Source organism: Cygnus atratus, chromosome 2 (genome assembly GCF_013377495.2).
Source record: "Cygnus atratus isolate AKBS03 ecotype Queensland, Australia chromosome 2, CAtr_DNAZoo_HiC_assembly, whole genome shotgun sequence".
Classification (NCBI taxonomy): Eukaryota; Metazoa; Chordata; class Aves; order Anseriformes; family Anatidae; genus Cygnus; species Cygnus atratus.
The window spans coordinates 110,123,400-110,141,046 of NC_066363.1; the positions used below are offsets into that span (position 1 = coordinate 110,123,400).

The window sequence follows — 17,647 nt, forward strand, 5'->3', positions numbered from 1 at the left end:
TTTAATGGATCAGAAAAAGGTAAAGTTTGATCCTTCCATGTATTAAGCAAGTTTCTGGTATGATCTCAGGTGAAATAGTCTGTACAGTCTGATCATCTCTGTTCAAGAAAGGTGGACTACATTAGATGCTGAGGAGAACCTATCTAATAAGCAGTAGCTTATTTACATTCGGTGCGCTTACAAAAGACAATGACATCCCTGTGCTGTGTGTTGGGCTACATGTCATAGAAAGAAAACAATAATTTAAGCTTTGTAAGTCCGACTGGTTGGAAATTAAAATACATTTTTTCTGTAAGTATTAATGTACTGAATAGGAGTGAATAAGGGCAGAAAGACACAACTAGTTTTACGGTGAAAGTTGCTTTCTTTATGGAAGGACATACAGGAAACTGTTGCCCATGGTAGCAGAGATTGGACTGCTAAAATAGAATTCACCTTTGCTTTCCAACTCTTATTAACAGCATTTACCTTTGTTTCCCAGCTCTTACTTACTACTATGAAAAAACATACTAAAATTAAATATGCATCATCCATTCCAAAAGACTTTTTTTAAAAAAAGCTTTATTAAACATATGTATTTTAAAGACTTCTATAAACTTGAAGAAAACCTCTATCACACATAAAAGTTCTTATTTTCAGTACTAAATTAATCATCTAAGCAAGTACAACTCAGAAATAGTAGATGAATGGTAACTGAAATGGCCGCTGTTAACTGAAACGATGTGTAGAAAACCATCTCACAAGCAACCTAAAGCTAGGGTAACCTCTGCATAGTACATGCATTGCTTACACAGAAGGAATAATCCAAACTCACCTTCCAACTCACGGAAGCTAAGAATTCTACTCTGCTTTGTAACAGATGGAAAAAAACAGCAGCGCTTTCCATGCCTAGAAATTTGTTCTGACAACTCAGTACTGAAGATAACATTGACCTATTATCGCCCATTTATTTTTCAATAATAAAGCTTATACCTTTTGAAGTATATAAAAAAAAGGTACTGTAAGCACAGAGAAAGCTAAGTAGCTTCGGTAAATTTCCATGTTAATAGAAGCTGTTCTACCGCATTAAACAGCCATCTCCATTTTAATAGGTGGATGAGGATTATAATCTTCAATCTGAAAGTCTTCTGCCTTAAAGTCACAGATGTCGTCAACCTTACGAAGAAATCTGAGTTTGGGGAAAGGTCTTGGCTCCCTTTGAAGCTGAAATAAAAGCATGTCCTAAGTTTATTGTACAAAGGTAATACTTCGAGGCAGAGATTTATGTTATAAATTTGATCTCATTAATCTCAATTCGGATTACACCATGTAGATTCTCCCTCCTCCCCAAGAAGACTTAAAGGCAAACAAATGACAGTTTGGCAGTATCTAATTTAGTATTTTGATTGGAAGCAGCAGTGTCCAAATGCACTGCAAGCAGTTTCAGTCTGTAGAGCAATTCTCATGGATGCAAATTAAATTCCTTCCAGAGGAAACTAAATTGGAAATTCTGACCCAGATGTGCATCCAATGTGCTGCAGTTTCTCATGGGAACATTAGGGCCTAAACCAATAACTAGTTCTCTGGATGGTTTTGAGCCATATGAATGGTGAGGATGTTCACTCCGAGCAAAGTCTAATCAAATAAAATTCTAATTGTTTCTACCGCACCAAATTAGATCCTGAAGAAAATATACCCTTATTCAGCCAAATAGTAATACCGACTAACTAATGTGAATTGATGAGTTATCCTTTTCTGCTATACTCCAAAGACATTTTATTTTGTGTTTATCCTATTAGGCAGAACAGTTTTCTAAGGCTTTGTAATGATGAAGTCAAAAGTAAGATACAGATTCTGGGTCTCTAACTTGGTTCTAGAGTAGTACATTTCAATGTGGAATGGTACATTGATGTACATTTCAGTCATGTTTGTATAATATTTCTGTTTGCAAACAGAGGTGAACATAGGTTAAAGGCCAGTTTACTACAATAATACCCATTTTCAATACTACAATTATTAGCACAGAAATGTGAAGAAAAGACATACAAATGAGTATCTGCAAAATAGTAATTACAACACCAAGGTAACTTTGTATTGGATGAGCATTGTGGAAGATAAAAGGATACAAGAACACAAAGTACTTACTTGAATTTTTAGAGGTTCCACATGATTCAGATATATGTGAGCATCTCCTAATGTGTGTACGAACTCTCCAGGCTGAAGAGAAAGGAGAATACAAGTGGTCTTCAAATAGTCAGATTTCAAGAAAGCACAACATTACAATGCCTACGGTGTTGATTCTTAGCATCACACAGCTGGCACGGAACTGCACCTTCTGTACTGGATTACATTATCAAGACATCCTTGCAAACTTCAGTGGACAGTCTCTTCCCAGACGCATGCATGGTTAATAAAAACATAATGAAACTCCCATTAACGTACTAAAAAATGTATCCTTGAAATCTTCTTCAGGAAACAGGTACAGTAACTGAATGGAGTACTACTGATCTGTTCACCCAGTTGGAAACAAGTGTGGCAGTGACCTCCAGCTTTCTCTTTCACATCCTCAGCAAGTTAGGACTTGCTGAAGTTGTTTCAAACTAGCAACCTTAGTCACTACTGAACAATGTAGTTTGTGGCAATGGAGGTGTCAGTCACAGGCTAAAGCATTTATCCAGCATCCAAATGAGTTTTGCAGGCTTGCAAGTTCTGTGACTTAGCAACCCGGAAAAATCTAATTTAACTTAAGTTTTACTTTACTCAACCTCTGACCAATGTAGATGAGCCTTTGGATACATCATGCTAAATGTTGTATGTCTGACACTCAGAGATTACACTGCTACAGTACAGAAAGGGCAAGGCAAATTTCCTTGTACTTAGTTACAAAGGAACAGCATGGAGCTGTGACAGGGGAGGGTCAGGCTGGGTGTTAGGGAAAGGTTCTGCACCCAGAGGGTGGTCAGGCACAGGGACAGGCTCCCCAGGGCAGCAGTCATGGCACCGAGCCTGCCGGAGTTCAAGAAGTGTTTGGACAACGCTCTCAGACACATGGTCTGATTTTAGGGTAGCCCTGTGTGGAGCCCGGAGTTGGAATTGATGGTCCTTGTGGGTCCGTTCCAACTCAGGATATTTTATGATTAGTTTAGACACCTACCTTGAGTGGTCAAAATTGTCTGTCTTCAGAGGCTGCATTACTTCTCAACTAATGGTAAGTAGGGCAAAAAAATTTGAAAACTAAAATTTATCACTACCCATTATACATGTGTATTAAAAATCTATTTAATTTGCAATTTTATACAAACCAAGATATTAAAATACTTATTCAGAGCTCTGCATCACCTAGCACTTCTCATTGTAATATTTCACAGTGTGCTAGATTTTAAAAGCAAAAATTTGTGGATCTCTCCACAGGAAAAAAAGGAAACCATCAAAGCTGTGAGAGGAAGTGGTGGAGGGGGAAGAGCTACTTTATGGACATAATGTTATTTTTGCTTTTCCTAGTACTTTGGCCTATTTTTTTAAGTATGTCTATTCTCTTGCTGTGAAGTTTGATTCTTCCCTACTTCCCTATTTTAAATTAAGTTCCCTTTCGTATTGCTGGTAGCAGGAGGATCAGGCCCAAATGGCCTTGCTAGTTTAATTTTTAAATGCTCTAAATACAAGGCGGGCTCGCTTGTTTAAGACTGTGGGCCACTTAAATTACTCTACCGAACTGCAAAATACAGCTCTGGAATCAGGGCAGTACCTATTTGAGCACATACTGCCACTCTACATAACCATCTACAGTAGGAAAAATAAACAAACAAATAAATAAATAAAGCCACAAAACTGAAATTATAGCAGGAAGTTAGGTGGGCAGAATATCCAAATTGGAATCTTGACAGCAACTACTGAGCTACTGTTCACTTACAACAAAATAACAAATTCTACAAAATTTAATCACTTGTATGTTATTATCCCATAACAACAAATGCTCAGTTAAGATTTCTGAGTAGAGTACTGGAACAGGTCTGTTTTGACACGTTCAATTAAAGAGACCTGGAGAATCTCCTCTGTTTGACCTGAATTTAAGCATTCTTACACTGCTGATCCCAACTGCCAACCTCTTTTACACATATTTCAGCAAGATTTTGAAAAGTATGTTCATTCCATTTTTTTTGGACATGACACCAGACTCTTATCTTTGTCACTCTTCAAACAACATCAGGTAAAATGACTGATTAGCCTACCTTCAGCCCTGTGACATGGGCAATCATGTATGTGAGCAGCGAATAGCTGGCAATATTGAAAGGCACTCCTAGTCCCATATCTCCAGACCTCTGATAGAGTTGGCAAGACAATTCTCCATTTAGAACATAGAACTGGCAAAGGGCATGACAAGGTGGCAAAGCCATCAGAGAAATATCTACGAATTGCAATACAGGAAGAAGGGGAAAAAAAGTCAAAACAGCATTAGTATCATAAATGTAGAAAATGCAAAATCTGAACGAGCACTTGATGAGATATGGTAGACAGCAATATCAAGCTGCACTACCATTCTGTTGCTTTTCCTCGTTTAAAAACACCTGCTGCCTGAGCAATTAAGACTGGGTCATGACAAGCTGCCTCCTGGGCTGTATGATTAGAAAAATCATAAACAGATATTCCACAGAACAGATTTACGCCATAATGCTGCACAGCAGTTTGGTTTTACTCACCTAGGTGAGCCAATTGATTTCCCTAAAGGAAGGCATTAAGACTAAAATTAAGCGTGTACCCTAAAGCAACTTCCAACAGCTTCATCTTATGCTCTTCTCAATGCAATGTATCTTTACTGCTTGTTTATATAAAACCGAGTGATCAACAATAAACTAATTAGCAAACAAAAGATCTTTTGAGTGCTTATCTACACTTAAAAGTGAAGATAGTAAATTTACAGCTAGGTAAGTAAAACTTTAACCCACTCCTGATATCGGAGAATGTTTAACCTGTAAAATACCAGCAACAGTGCATGGAAACCTCTTTTAGAGACATGAGTGGAAAATGCTGGGGGATTTTTTTGTGGGCATGGAACTACTGCTGCTGAAGTAAAACATCCTCTAGCAGCAGCTCTTATTTAGAAGCAGTGCTACAGAGTGAATAGGCATCCAGACAACGTATAGCCAAAGAAAATGATTACAACACAAATAATATTTTTGTTCTCTAGTTGCAAGGATTTTTATAAGTTTATGGTTTAATATATGACTGAAAAACAGACATGCTGCTTTGGTATACTTTTTTTTTTAACCTTTTTAACATAACAACTTCTGTCATTGGTAGTAATGTACATCCCTCACTCTAACCTGCTGAGAAAAACTTTGGAGTAATCGTTCAAAAATTGTGAGGTCTGAACGTGAGAATTAAGTAGAAAGAGAACCAAGCTGATAATCCCTGACCATTTTTATTGCATTCAGTGACCTACATTCCTGGTAGTTTTATGAAGCATAAGCAAAGACACCAAGATGGAACCGATTGCTGACACAGTACTTAGAGCACAGGTTACCATACAGTAAGATAACGGCATTCCCTTAATGTGTGCTGTTCCGTACCTTTGGGATTCCAAGCACACATAATGATTCTTCTGTCATCTGGATTGGTTTTGATCATATCAATCACGTTTTTCAGCTGATCAACTCCTTGGTTGGAATAATCTGAAGAAAGATACCAAATATGATCTAAGTCAGATAGATTCAAATCATGATTTATTTCCAAAGCCCAGCTCACACCCCACTGAAAGGTCATACCCAAATAACAGCCTCTGAAGATTTTAGTGGAACTTTGAAAGTGACTAGATTTATCAGTTTGCACCTTCCAAGTGTAGGCTATTCTTGGTCTTCCTTTGGGTGCTCTAAGGCTTGTGAAATTCTCGTGATGGTATTACAACACGTCCCACCATCTCTTGTGCGCTTTCAGTACCTTTAGCACCCATTGAAAGGGGAACATTCCTATTTAGAACATTTTCTTCAAAGCATCAACAACTAGACATTTTTTAAGACCACAAATGAAATCTGCATGAACACTACATCCCAAAAAACAATGGTTACAGTACAAAAACCTTAATTGTACAAAGCATGTTACTTCATCATTCATGACAACTTGTTACCTAAACAGGACAAAGGCTGTATTGGAATGAGCAACAAGATAGTCATTCTAGTCATCTAGTCATCCACATTACTTAAAGTAATTCTCCCATTGCACTTCTGGATTAAGACGTCTTTGTCTCTAGATGTTAAACTTACATGCTACAGACCTCCTTAAAAATACACATATATATTTATGTATTTTACATCCAGACCAGTAACATGGAGTGCCATGAATTCTTTGAATGCTCAAAAGCAGGAAGTTTTTGGCAGGTGAATATACACATCCATCTGGGAGCCCTGGGAGCAGCAGTAAGGAACTCGGGAGAGCAGGTAATTTTTTCACCAGCCCTCCCAGTCAAAGGGAAGGGGATTGAAAGGTGCAGTCAGATCCAGCATTGACGTTTGGCTACTTAGACCATGGGACTTGCTTTGAGAAACCTGGGGGCTGATGAGGTCCACCTGTCAGAGAAGGGGAAGATCACCTTCGGTCATAGGCTTGCCAAGCTGGTGAAGAGGGCTTTAATCTAGAGTTGCCAGGGGAGAGGAACCTCAGCACATCCCACTCCTCCTGGTTGGATGCCAGTGTCAAGAGAGATGCCCAGAGCCTGGAGAAGGGTCACAGGTCAGCAGGAGAGCACCTGAAAACCCACATAAAGGAATTCCAGCCACTCCAGGCAGTAACTTACATGTCTTTATAGCAGTGGGAATAAATAAGAGGAGTTAGAGATGTACATGCACATGCTGGGCTACAACCTCACTGGCACTACAGAGACGTGGTGAGATAGCTCCCATGACTGGAGTGTTAGGATGGAAGGATACAGGCTCTTCAGGACAGACAGGCAGGGGAGGAACGCCATACTGCACCTCGTTCTCACCAACAAGGAGTGTGAAATTCAAGGGCAGCCTTGGCTGCAGTGACCATGAAAAGGTGGAGTTTAGGATCCTGAGGACAGCAAGGAGGGAGCACAACAAGCTCACTAGCCTGGATTCCGAGAGTGCAGACTCTGGCCTCTGCAGACTTGGCAGAGTACCATGGGACAAAGCCCTGGAGGGAAGAGGAGCCCAAGAAAGCTGGTTAATACTCAAGTGTCACCTCCTCCAAACTCAGGAGTGATGCATGCCAACAAAGAGGAAGTTGGGCAAAAATACCAGGAGACCTGCATGGATGAACAAGGAGCTCCTGGCCAAACTCAGCTCTAGCCGCACAGCCCAGGTCCTAGAAGGCAAAGGCAGAGACTGGGAGAATGAAGAACCGCCCACTGTAGGAGAAGATCAGGTTTGAGACCATCTAAAGGAACTGAAGGTGCAAAAGTCCATGGGACCTGATGAGATGCATCCACAGGTCCTGAGGGAACTGGCAGATAAAGTTGCTAAGCCACTGTCCATCATATTTGAGAAGTCATGGCTTTTTTAAAAAGGGAAAAAAGGAAGACCCAGGGAACTACAGGCCAGTCAGCCTCACCTCTGTACCTGGCCAGATCATGGAGCAGATCCTCCCTGAAACCATGCTAAGGCATATGGAAAATAAAGAGGGGATTGGTGACACCCAAGATGGCTTCACTAAGGGCAGATCGTGCCTGACAAACCCGGTGGCCTTCTACAATGGGGTTACAACACTGGTGGATAGGGGAAGAGCAACTGACATCACCTACCTGGACTTGTGCAAAGCATTTCACACCGTCCTCCATGATATCCTTGTCTCTAAATTGGAGAGACATGAATTTGATAGATGGACCACTCGGTGGGTAAGGAATTGACTGGATGGTTGCACTCAGAGAGTTGTTGTCAATGGCTCAATGTGCAGGTAGTGATCAGTAACAAGAGGTGTTCCTCAGGGGGCAGTGTTCAGACTGGCGCTGTTTAACATCTTTGTCCGTGACATGGACAGTGAAACTGAGTGCACCCTCAGCAAGTTTGCCCATGACACCAAACTATGTGGTGCAGCTGACAGGCTGGAGGGCAGGGATGCCATCCAGAGGGAGCTGGACAGGCTTGAGAGGTGGATATGTGCAAACCTCATGAGGTTCAACAAGGCCCAATGCAAGGTCCTGCACCTGGGCTGAGGCAATCCCAAGCACAAATACAGGCTGGGCGGAAAATGGATTGAGAGCAGCCCTGAGGAGAAGGACCTGGGGGTGGTGGTTGATGAGAAGCTCAACACACACTAACAATGTAATGCAACCCTATCCTGGGCTGCATCAAAAGAAGTGTGGCCAGCAGGTTGAGGGAGGTGATTCTCCCCCTCTACTCTGCTCCCTCAGGTGAGATCCCACCTGGAGCACTGCGTTCAGCTCTGAGGCCCCCAACGTAAGGACATGGAGCTGTTGGAGTGATCCCAGAGGACCATCAAGGGGATGGAGCACTTCTCTGATGAAGACAGGCTGAGGGAGTTGGGGTTGTTCAGCTCAGAGAAGAGAAGGCTTCAGAGAAACCCTACAACAACCTTCCAGTACCTAAATGGGGCCTACAGGAAAGCTGGAGAGAGCCTCTGTCAGAGAGTGTAGTGATAGGACAAAGAATGATGGCTTTAAACTAGAAGAGGAGAGATTCAGATCAGACATTAGGAAGAAGTTCTTCACTGTGAGGGTGTTGAGGCACTGAAAAACGTTGCCCAGAGAAGCTGTGGATGCCTCATCCCTAGAAGTGTGTAGTGGGTTTATGTGGCAAGGTTTTGGTAGCAGGGAGGCTGCAGGAGCAGCTTCTGTGAGAAGAATTCAGCAGCTGCCCCATGTTAGATAAGGGCCAGTTTCAGCTGGCTCCAAAGGGACCTGCCGAGCCAATAAGTGATGTTATTTGCACCTCTGTGAGAGCAGATTTAAGAAAAGGAAAAACAAACAAACAAACAAACAAAAAAGCCTGCTGTGCAACAGCAACTGGGAGAGAGGAGTGAGAGCCAGCCCTGCAGACCCCCAGGTGAGTGCAGCAGGAGGGCAGGAGGTGCTCCAGGCATGCAGCAGCAGTTCCCCTGTGGCCTGTGCAGAGGCCCCTGGTGGAGCAGGCTGTCCCCCTGCAGCCCATGGGTCCCACACAGAGCAGATCTCCACGCTGCAGCCCGTGGAGGAGCCCCTGGTGGAGCAGGTGGATGTGGCCTGGAGGAGGCTGCGGCCCATGGAGAGCCCCCGCAGGAGCAGGCCCCGGGCCGGAGCTGCAGCCCGTGGAGAGGAGCCCACGCAGGAGCAGGGGGTCTGGGGGGAGCTGCCGCCCACCCGTGGGGGACCCGTGCTGGAGCAGTTTGCTCCTGGGGGATGGACCCCGTGGTACGGAGCCATGTGGGAGCAGTTCTTGAAGAGCTGCTGCCTGTGGGCAGCCCCCGCAGGCTCAGTTTGGGAAGGACGGCATCCTGTGGGAGGGACCCCACGTGGAGCAGGGGCAGAGAGTGACCATGAAGGAGCGGGGGAAATGAAGCATCAGGGACTGACCGCAGCCCCCATTCCCCGTTCCCCTGGGCTGCCTTGGGGGAGGAGGTAGAAGAGAGTGGATGGGGGGGAAGGTGTTTTTTGTTTGCTTTTTTAGTTTCTCACTGCTCTAGCTTGTTAGCAATGGGTAATAAATTACATTAATTTTCCTATGCTGAGTATTTTTGCCCATGACAACAATTGTTGAGTGATCTCCCTGTACTTATCTCAACCCTTGAGCCCTTTCCATCGTATTTCCTCCCCCTTTCCCTTTGAGGAGGGGAAATGAGAGAGTGGCTGTGGTGGAGCTCAGCTGCCCACCTGCATAAAGCCACCACAAAGTGTCCAAGGCCAGGCTGGATGGGGCTTTGGGCAGCCTGGTCTAGTAGGAGGTGTCTCTGCCCATGGCAGGGGGGTTTGGAGTTCGATGAGCTTTAAGGTCCCTTCCAACCCAAACCATCATTCTATGATTCTATGATCTAGAGCTCACAAGGTCATTTATAAAAACTAAATTTCCGTAACATTCGGTGCCAGAAGGGAACTTTCATCTCGTATATCACAGGATATTACAATTCACCCACTGACCCTTGTGCTGGCTGATTTTAGGCTCAATATCAATTATATATGCAATTCACTGGAATTAACTTACCAGCAGAATGGATTCCAAAATAAAAGAGTCATTAGTTGTTATTCATTATTCTGACTCATGTCAGTGAATCAGCATGGTTGGTAACTAATTTTTTCTAATAACTCTTATTGCAACACAACACCAAATTATAGCTATAGGGAGAGACCCAAGCTGGCTGGGAAGCAAGGTAGTAATACATAATTAGCATCTCAGGGATTTCTTCTGCCAGCAGCACTGTGCCAGAAGCCTTTTCAAATGGTTTTGTTAGCTCCTGAAGCTAATTACCTATCCATTAGTAGCAAAACATAACAAAATCCATTAGCAACAAAAGTTAAGGGTATTTATCTCGTTCATTTTTGCTACACTACGTTAGGCCTCAGTCCTTTTACATTCAGTAACGCAAAAACATTTCTGTAAGTTTTTAGACTTGTCAGTTCACCATTTGGACCACCTGTGTTAACATAAAACTGTACTCTGCCAGCGGTCAACATGCCAAAATTAAGTACAGTATCTATATCTAATGTCAACTTTGAGAATGCATTGACAAGAAAATACAGGAAAACATATAATTAACCATTTTGATATTCTACATGAGTTAAAAAAAAATCACACCAACCAGACAGGAATATTCTTTTTTTTTTTTTGATTCTTTTTTTATGGCAGTCCTTCTAAGTTTTTGTATGTCCTCTGCTTCGATGATTTAGAAAGAGCCATCCAGACACTTCAGAGTAAGTTTAATGGACCAGTTCCACTGAAAATAATATCAACAGATATTGCATCACATCGTAATTTGTTACAGCTATTCTATCCACAGCATCATCAGCTGTGGATACATCCTACATAGTTCCAGCTGCAAAATGGAAATACCTTTCTGTTCCACAATCTCCCATGGTGCACTAACATCAGCTCCTGCCAGCACAAGTGCATCACAGAATTAGGATCCTGTGTTAATATTCAGAGTGCAGTCTGTGTTCCACTGCAATCACACTGAGCTAGCTCACATTTCTGGATTGCAATACAGATACCTTTCCATCTATCAATGCCCATGCCAATTCTACATTAAAGTAAAATAACACACGCCTTATGATTCCTCTGCTCTATAAATGCCAAACTACAATATACAACACTGCTTCTTTCAGGATAATTAGATTCAGTTAATTAAAAAATAAAAAGCAAAACTCACCCTCTCTGAGATTATTCATTCTGTTTTTCAGTTCACCCTGTGAACAGTCCTTTTAACAACAGTCCAAACCATCCACAGAATTCTGGAAGTGAGGTGTTACAGTCATCTCACTAAGCAATCAAGGTTGCATTTTTATGTGATTACCTGTGTGCATATCTTTGTATTCTGCTCCAAAGTGCCTCCACTGGAAACCATAAACTGGTCCCAAGTCCCCCTCCTCTCTGGTGCAAAAACCCTGCTTATCCAGGAATTCACGTGATCCATTGGCATCCCAAATCTTCACACCCTTTGCAGAGAGCTCTTTGGCATTTGTCGAACCCTACAAAATACAGACAGTACAGAGTCTACCTCCTAATCCCAGCACAGACGACATGACTCAAAATGGCTGCATTAAGCTTTGCCATTCAACAATCTCTCTCCACTTTTAACATAAAGGATAAACAGTCTGATTATTATACTAGATGCTGTTCTTGCACTTAGAATAAAGCTTATGAGCAACATACTAGACTGAGGTTTGAGATGCTATGCTTCTGTTATTTAACTCAGGATTATTCTGTGAACACACAAACAGTACAGTCTTAAGGTCACATGCAGTATATCAGTTCACATGCACATCTACAGAGAAAAACATTTTGCTTTTTAGATGAATATAAGTAGACAAAAAATGTATGGCCTAGACATTGTCTTTCCCAAGCCACCTATAATGAGCTTAAGGTCTTAAAACCCCTCTTGTTAGCATGACAAAAATTAAGAATGTGACAAAATGACCTAGAGTCATGCAACAATAATTGTAGAACAATGAGCTCCTCAACAAGTCCGAATCAGCAAACTCAGAAATTCAACATAACAAGTGTTCTGTTTTGGAGAGTATCTAGTCTTTTATCTTTGGAAAAAGGATACTTAAAAAAAATATGTGTGTACTTGAGTCCTGCTATTTAGCAAATGGTTAGGTAGATTTTCGCACACCAGTACAATGTCAAAACGTATCAAGAACTCTTGTATAGCAACATATTATCTACAGAATTTTAGTACTCTAACTACAGGTATTAGCTCTATTAGGTCTCATTTTTTTGCTGCTAAAAAGCCTAGTGTTTACATCAGTCTTACTGCATCTGTGGTTCCTCACTGCTTGTTTCTATTCAAATCAATAAAAACTACCTCAACATTAAAAAGTGGATCATTAAATTGTTTACAAGCTACTTCATATTATTATTTCTTATGCAAACGCTACTAAAATAGGCTATATTAGGCTTTCCAACTGCAGAGTATAGCTAAAATAGCACAAGAACTCACTGTATGAGACTATTTCCCTTAAAAAAAAACAGTCCAAAAAATTTAATTTGCAACAATGCAATAGTCTTCACTAAAATACACGGAATGTCTTGAAGATAATGGTCTTGTGCATGCAGTGTGTTCTGCTGTATGAACAGAAGCACCCGCAGTCATCCCAAATTCCTTAACCTATTCCATACCAGAAAGTTGTTTTGACATTATTCTCAGGCGTGCTACTGATAGAGACATCCAAATACTGAACCTTGATAAACCACAGCAGCTCCTCCAACACGCCTTTCCAGAACACTCTCTTGGTTGTTAGCAGTGGAAACTGATCTGAAAAACAGATACAAGGTGTCAGAAATGATCACCAATTTGTTAGGGTGAACCGACTTAGGGTTTTCTCCAGAGGACAGTGTCCTCATCTGATAGTCAGGAGTTTGGAGACAAGATAAGAAGCTGGGAAAGGATGTGTAATGCTCTTATTGGGACAAAGGAAGGTAAGAGCCTGACTTTTCTTTTCCTGGAGCAAAGTGCAGCAACAGATGGAGGCCGATGGCTTGCAGAGGGGGATTTTGCAGAGCGCCGCTGATAAGACACTGTGGGGCAGCATGCGGGGCCGTGTAGGCCTCCTGTGTAGGAAGTACAAAGAGGAGGCTTCGAAAAACTTTTATAGGATAACCAAACCTATTTCAGAGGAGGCTTAGGGTAAACTTTTATAGGATACACAAACCTATTTCACCGGTTCTCCCTCCTCTGCCCGCATGGCAGGAAGGTTCCCTCCCCATCTTCCCCGTTTCACCACCACACCCAGGGACACTACCACCCCTCCCCGCGATACCAAAAACATTGCCGGGGGGTGTCCCCGAGCCGTCGCAGCCCGGACAAGGGCGAGGGGGCTGCAGGGCTGCCCCCACACACCTCCGCAGCCCCCCGGGGCTCCCCCGACAGAGAAGATGGCGCCCGACCCCCGGCGCTGCGGGACGGCCCCGGGCGGGGCTGGGGCCGCGGGTCCCGCCTCGGTGCCGACCTCTGAGGCTGTAGCGCGCCTGCATGCCGAAGACGGAGATGGTGCCGGTGCCGGTGCGATCGTCCTTTCGGTGGCCGTGCTGCAGGATGTGCCGGACCTGCTGCAGGTACTGCGGCTCGCCGGCCATCGGCTCCAGGCCATCGACGGCCGCGCTCGGCGGCTCCCCCGCCGTAGGCATGGCGGCGGTGGGCAGCCCGGGCTGTCCCTGCGGGCTGGGGGGGGGGGCTCCGGCTCCGGCTCGGGCTCTCTCCAAGCCGCGGGCCTCCTCTCGCCCGAGCCCGCCAAGTTTTGCCTTCCCACCAAGCAGCGCGGAGGAACGGGCGGAGCAGGGCTTCCCCTTCCTCCCCCCCCCCCCCCCCGCAGTGGCGTTCCCCACGGCTTTGCCCGGGACCCCCCGGGGCTGAGGGGGGCTGCGGACCCCTCCAGACCCGCCGGGCTGGGCTGAGCCCCCGCTGCTCGGTAGCTGGCCGTGACAGCCCCTGTGCCGCCTCCAGTGGCCCCCCCGGAGCGCCGTGGCTCCTCGCCTTGTCGCCCAGCCGCCAGTGAGGGCTGCAGGGACAGCAAAATGGTGTCACGGCGGGCACAGTCGAGTGAATGAGTTGCCGAAGGGACCCCAAGAGAAATCCTCAGTAGCATCCCCCTCGCACGCACCCAGACAGGCCTTTCCCGAAAACCTAACCGAGCCTGTGCACCAAACTGTCCTAACTTTTTACTTGTTCCACCCCACGGGCAAATTAATCCATCTCTGGTCTCTTTCATAGCAGGCAGTGCTGAGCTGGGTAGGACAGAAGGCTTCGGCCTGTGCTGCCAGGCTGCAGTGCCTCAGGAGGGATCGCTCCAGCCTCAATACCCAAAGCCCCGAGTGCAGCCCAGCACCTGCCTCCATCATCTTCTGTGAGATGCTCCTGCAGCACGATGTCCCATGCACAGGCTTGCCTGCTGTGTTACACCCACCCATGCTTTTACAGCTGGGCTCCTTTTCTGCCATACCTTCTCACCAAGGGTACCACTCGGTGCTGGATTTTATTGAGTTTCATCTTGTCGATCTCAGCTTCTCTCCCCCATTTTTCAGCATCGTTTTGCATTCTGACTTGTGCCTTCTGAACTGATTGAAATGATTCCAGATGCAGCATCATCTGAAATTTTTCTAGGTATATTTTCTCTGTTCATCAAAACAAACTCTTACCTGAATATTTCTTCACTAGTATGTCTTAGAAGTTGAGCATTTCCTAAGAGTCGCTTATCTCTCATATAAAACCCAACTTTCTAACTACTAGTGTGATTACAGGAGTTATGACTACTAATCTCTCAAGATTAGGATCCTGCAATACAAGCATATATAATGGAGGTTGAATGGAACAGAGGACTGTTTACTAGAAAACATTACTTCTCCTTACTGCAGGCAGGTAACCATATCTTTCTCACTATTTAAACAATGAAATTACGATTTTTCTTGTGTCTCGTGCATGGTTTTGTACATTTTGAAATGTGTAAAACTTAATTAGCAAAGACACAGTTGAAAATGGTGATAACCATGTGCCAAAAATTCTAAGAAATGTCGGGCACAGTAAATGAAACCAAATTACTTAGAACTCTGCTTCTGAGAGATGTATCAGTACTTAACCTTTATTATAATTTGCAAATACCATGCAAGCTAAAGTGTATAATGTAGGAAAAGACAAACATCTTTTCTGATAAAGGATTCCCTGTTGATTATGGCTCCAGAGGCAAACTACAAGTAAAAAAGTGCCAAAGGCAGAAGACTTACTCATTACTGCATATTCAGAAAAGTCAATTAATGTGCGTTATAAACATCAAAAGCAACTGGAAGAAGAGATGGAAAGTTTTCATTGGAAAATAATATACTATATGCATATGGAAATCTGGTTGATTCAGACTTAGCTGAATGTGCAACATCTGTAGGGACCAATCTGGAAAAGGCTTAAAAATGTGCCTGAATTTAAGTATGCAAATAGGAATTATTTGCATGCTTAGAGCTGATTATTTCCTTAAGTCTTTGCATAAACAGGACCATAGCTGGTTATCAAAGATTACCTACTTTACAACATAAATAATATTTTATTTAAACAAATGACACTTAAAATGGTCTTGAATTTGTTTTCCAATTAAAAGATTGCTACAGTCATCAGTTGCTAGCTCATACGTCATGGTATTTATTAAGCAAAATTGTATTTATATGCAGCTACTTTAACCATAGGCATTTAACAATTAGCTGTACATCGAGCTAAGGAGTATTTCACCTAAGGAGAGTATACTGGATTTCAGGAAGTAAGATTTCACACATCTTCTTTCCTAGGAGAAAAATAGATAAATATTTTATTTTTAATCTGAAAGATGTTTGACAAATAAATATATGGGGAATGTATCAGTGTCCTGCTGTAAAAACATATACAACACAAAAAACAGGCCGAAGCGGATTTTTTTTCTCTTTTTCACTTCTTGTAGAGCTTCCCATTTTCTTGTGGAGCTTCTGTTTTTTCTTTCATGATACTTCCATGTACCCTGAATTTGTTGTGCAAATGGAACATAAAATGGTATTGCAGTTTGGAAATTAACGCCACTTACTTTTCTCGGGTATGAAATGCATATACAAGATGTGTTGCACAGGCAATTCAGGCTAAAAATTATAATCAGACTAAAGAAATTAATTTTGTCATCATAAGGACATGAAGATTAGTCTTATATGATCTGAAAGAGTATATATTATCAATAACTATAGAAATTACAGAGAATTTTGAAGGCAAACTGTATATCAACTGTGGGAGAATTTTATTTTGTATGCTTACAAATATTAAAAACTATGTATTTTAAATATAATTTCACCAACATAAACCTAATAAAAATTCATGGTGAGGCTTATTGTATTCTGTCTAAATTCTGCAGGCCAGGCCACCTCAGCCTCTCTGATGGAAGACATCTCATCTGTTTAAAAATTGTGAGTCTGACCTCAAATAATGACAGTCAATAAAAAAACACTGACATTTTCTTTTCTTCATCTATTTTGTTAACTTTAATCCTTTTTATTTTCCTTCAGATACTTCTGCATGCGTTGAGGTTTTGCTTCCCAGCTTCATTTGCTAAGATGAGGCTGTCAGACACTCAATGACCTGAAGAGGAGCCATCTCTGAGTCTAGTGCCTCTTCAGCAGATCCGTGGGACGCTGCAGTGCTTGTAGGTCTGCACTTCTTGTGGCTCTGGCCTTTAGGAGTGCCATTTGTGAGCATAGGTGGCTGCCAGAGTTGTGCATGACAAGGCTCCTCACGTTTTCTCCAGGTTTTGTGGCTAGCCCCATGGCAGCATGGCATCACCAGTAGCATGATACCACCTAAAAAACACACCATCTTTCCTGGAGTTTCCCCATGGGGTGAGATAACATGAAGCAATGTTTGCCCCTGCCTCTCTGGCCTCGTTCCTCCCTCCCCATCTGGAAATCTCTTAAACACGGAGCGAGGCCTCCATGAGCAATTCTTACAAAAATGGTTAGAAGGCTGTGGGAAGGATTTTCCTCTGCACACTCCTACAAGTCAAATTGCAGACTTGGTTAACTGCTACTCTGAGCAAAGCACTGCTAATGTGCAAATTTTATGGCAAAGCAACTCTTTCAAGTCAAGATGCTGGTTCTAACTTTTCAGTCCTTTATTGTCAAAAATAACATGGAGCATGCTCTTAAACACCACCTAAAATAAAAAACATAATGAATAGTGGTAATTTCAGTTTGTACTTGATTAATGAAGGTGAAGACATGGTATCTGATGCCAAAGCTCTGGACTCTGGTTGAGAGGCAATTCTTTTCTGATGGAATATTTGTCATTACATTACCTCATCCCAGATGTTACTTAAAGATCGAGGGTTTCACAGTTAAATAAGTGAAGTCTTTTAATATCATCTTGTCTGCATTTTGCAGGCTGAAACATTGAGCATTTGTTTTTGTTTTCTGTAACGCTTGTGTTTGTCTCTCAATCAATACATTGTTTCTAAGGAGACAGTCTTGAACATACCATGACTGAATTCTGTTCCATCTAATGTTTATTGCAATGT

At 42.9% G+C, this 17,647-nt stretch overlaps 1 protein-coding gene and 1 long non-coding RNA gene across 5 annotated transcripts; one reads left to right on the top strand and one right to left on the bottom strand.

Annotated features, from left to right (window-relative positions):
* Positions 1 to 344: 344 nt before the first annotated feature.
* On the bottom strand, positions 345 to 13,925 carry TYMS (thymidylate synthetase). The gene is made up of 7 exons (XM_035564020.2): positions 13,589 to 13,925; positions 12,821 to 12,894; positions 11,431 to 11,605; positions 5,547 to 5,648; positions 4,209 to 4,384; positions 2,125 to 2,196; positions 345 to 1,203 (listed from the first exon to the last, which is right to left on the bottom strand). The coding sequence occupies exons 1-7, from the start codon at positions 13,764 to 13,766 to the stop codon at positions 1,066 to 1,068; spliced, it is 915 nt and encodes a 304-aa protein (XP_035419913.1). The 5' UTR covers positions 13,767 to 13,925; the 3' UTR covers positions 345 to 1,065.
* Positions 13,548 to 17,590, top strand: LOC126913196 (uncharacterized). 4 transcript variants are annotated; one of them, XR_007707880.1, is made up of 5 exons: positions 13,574 to 13,694; positions 14,661 to 14,739; positions 14,866 to 14,994; positions 16,493 to 16,544; positions 16,644 to 17,590. It is a non-coding gene; the product is annotated as an uncharacterized LOC126913196 (long non-coding RNA). The 4 variants fall into 4 exon arrangements; XR_007707878.1 differs by having other exon boundaries at positions 14,877 to 14,994; XR_007707879.1 differs by lacking the exon at positions 14,661 to 14,739 and having other exon boundaries at positions 13,548 to 13,694; positions 14,877 to 14,994.
* Positions 17,591 to 17,647: the final 57 nt, after the last annotated feature.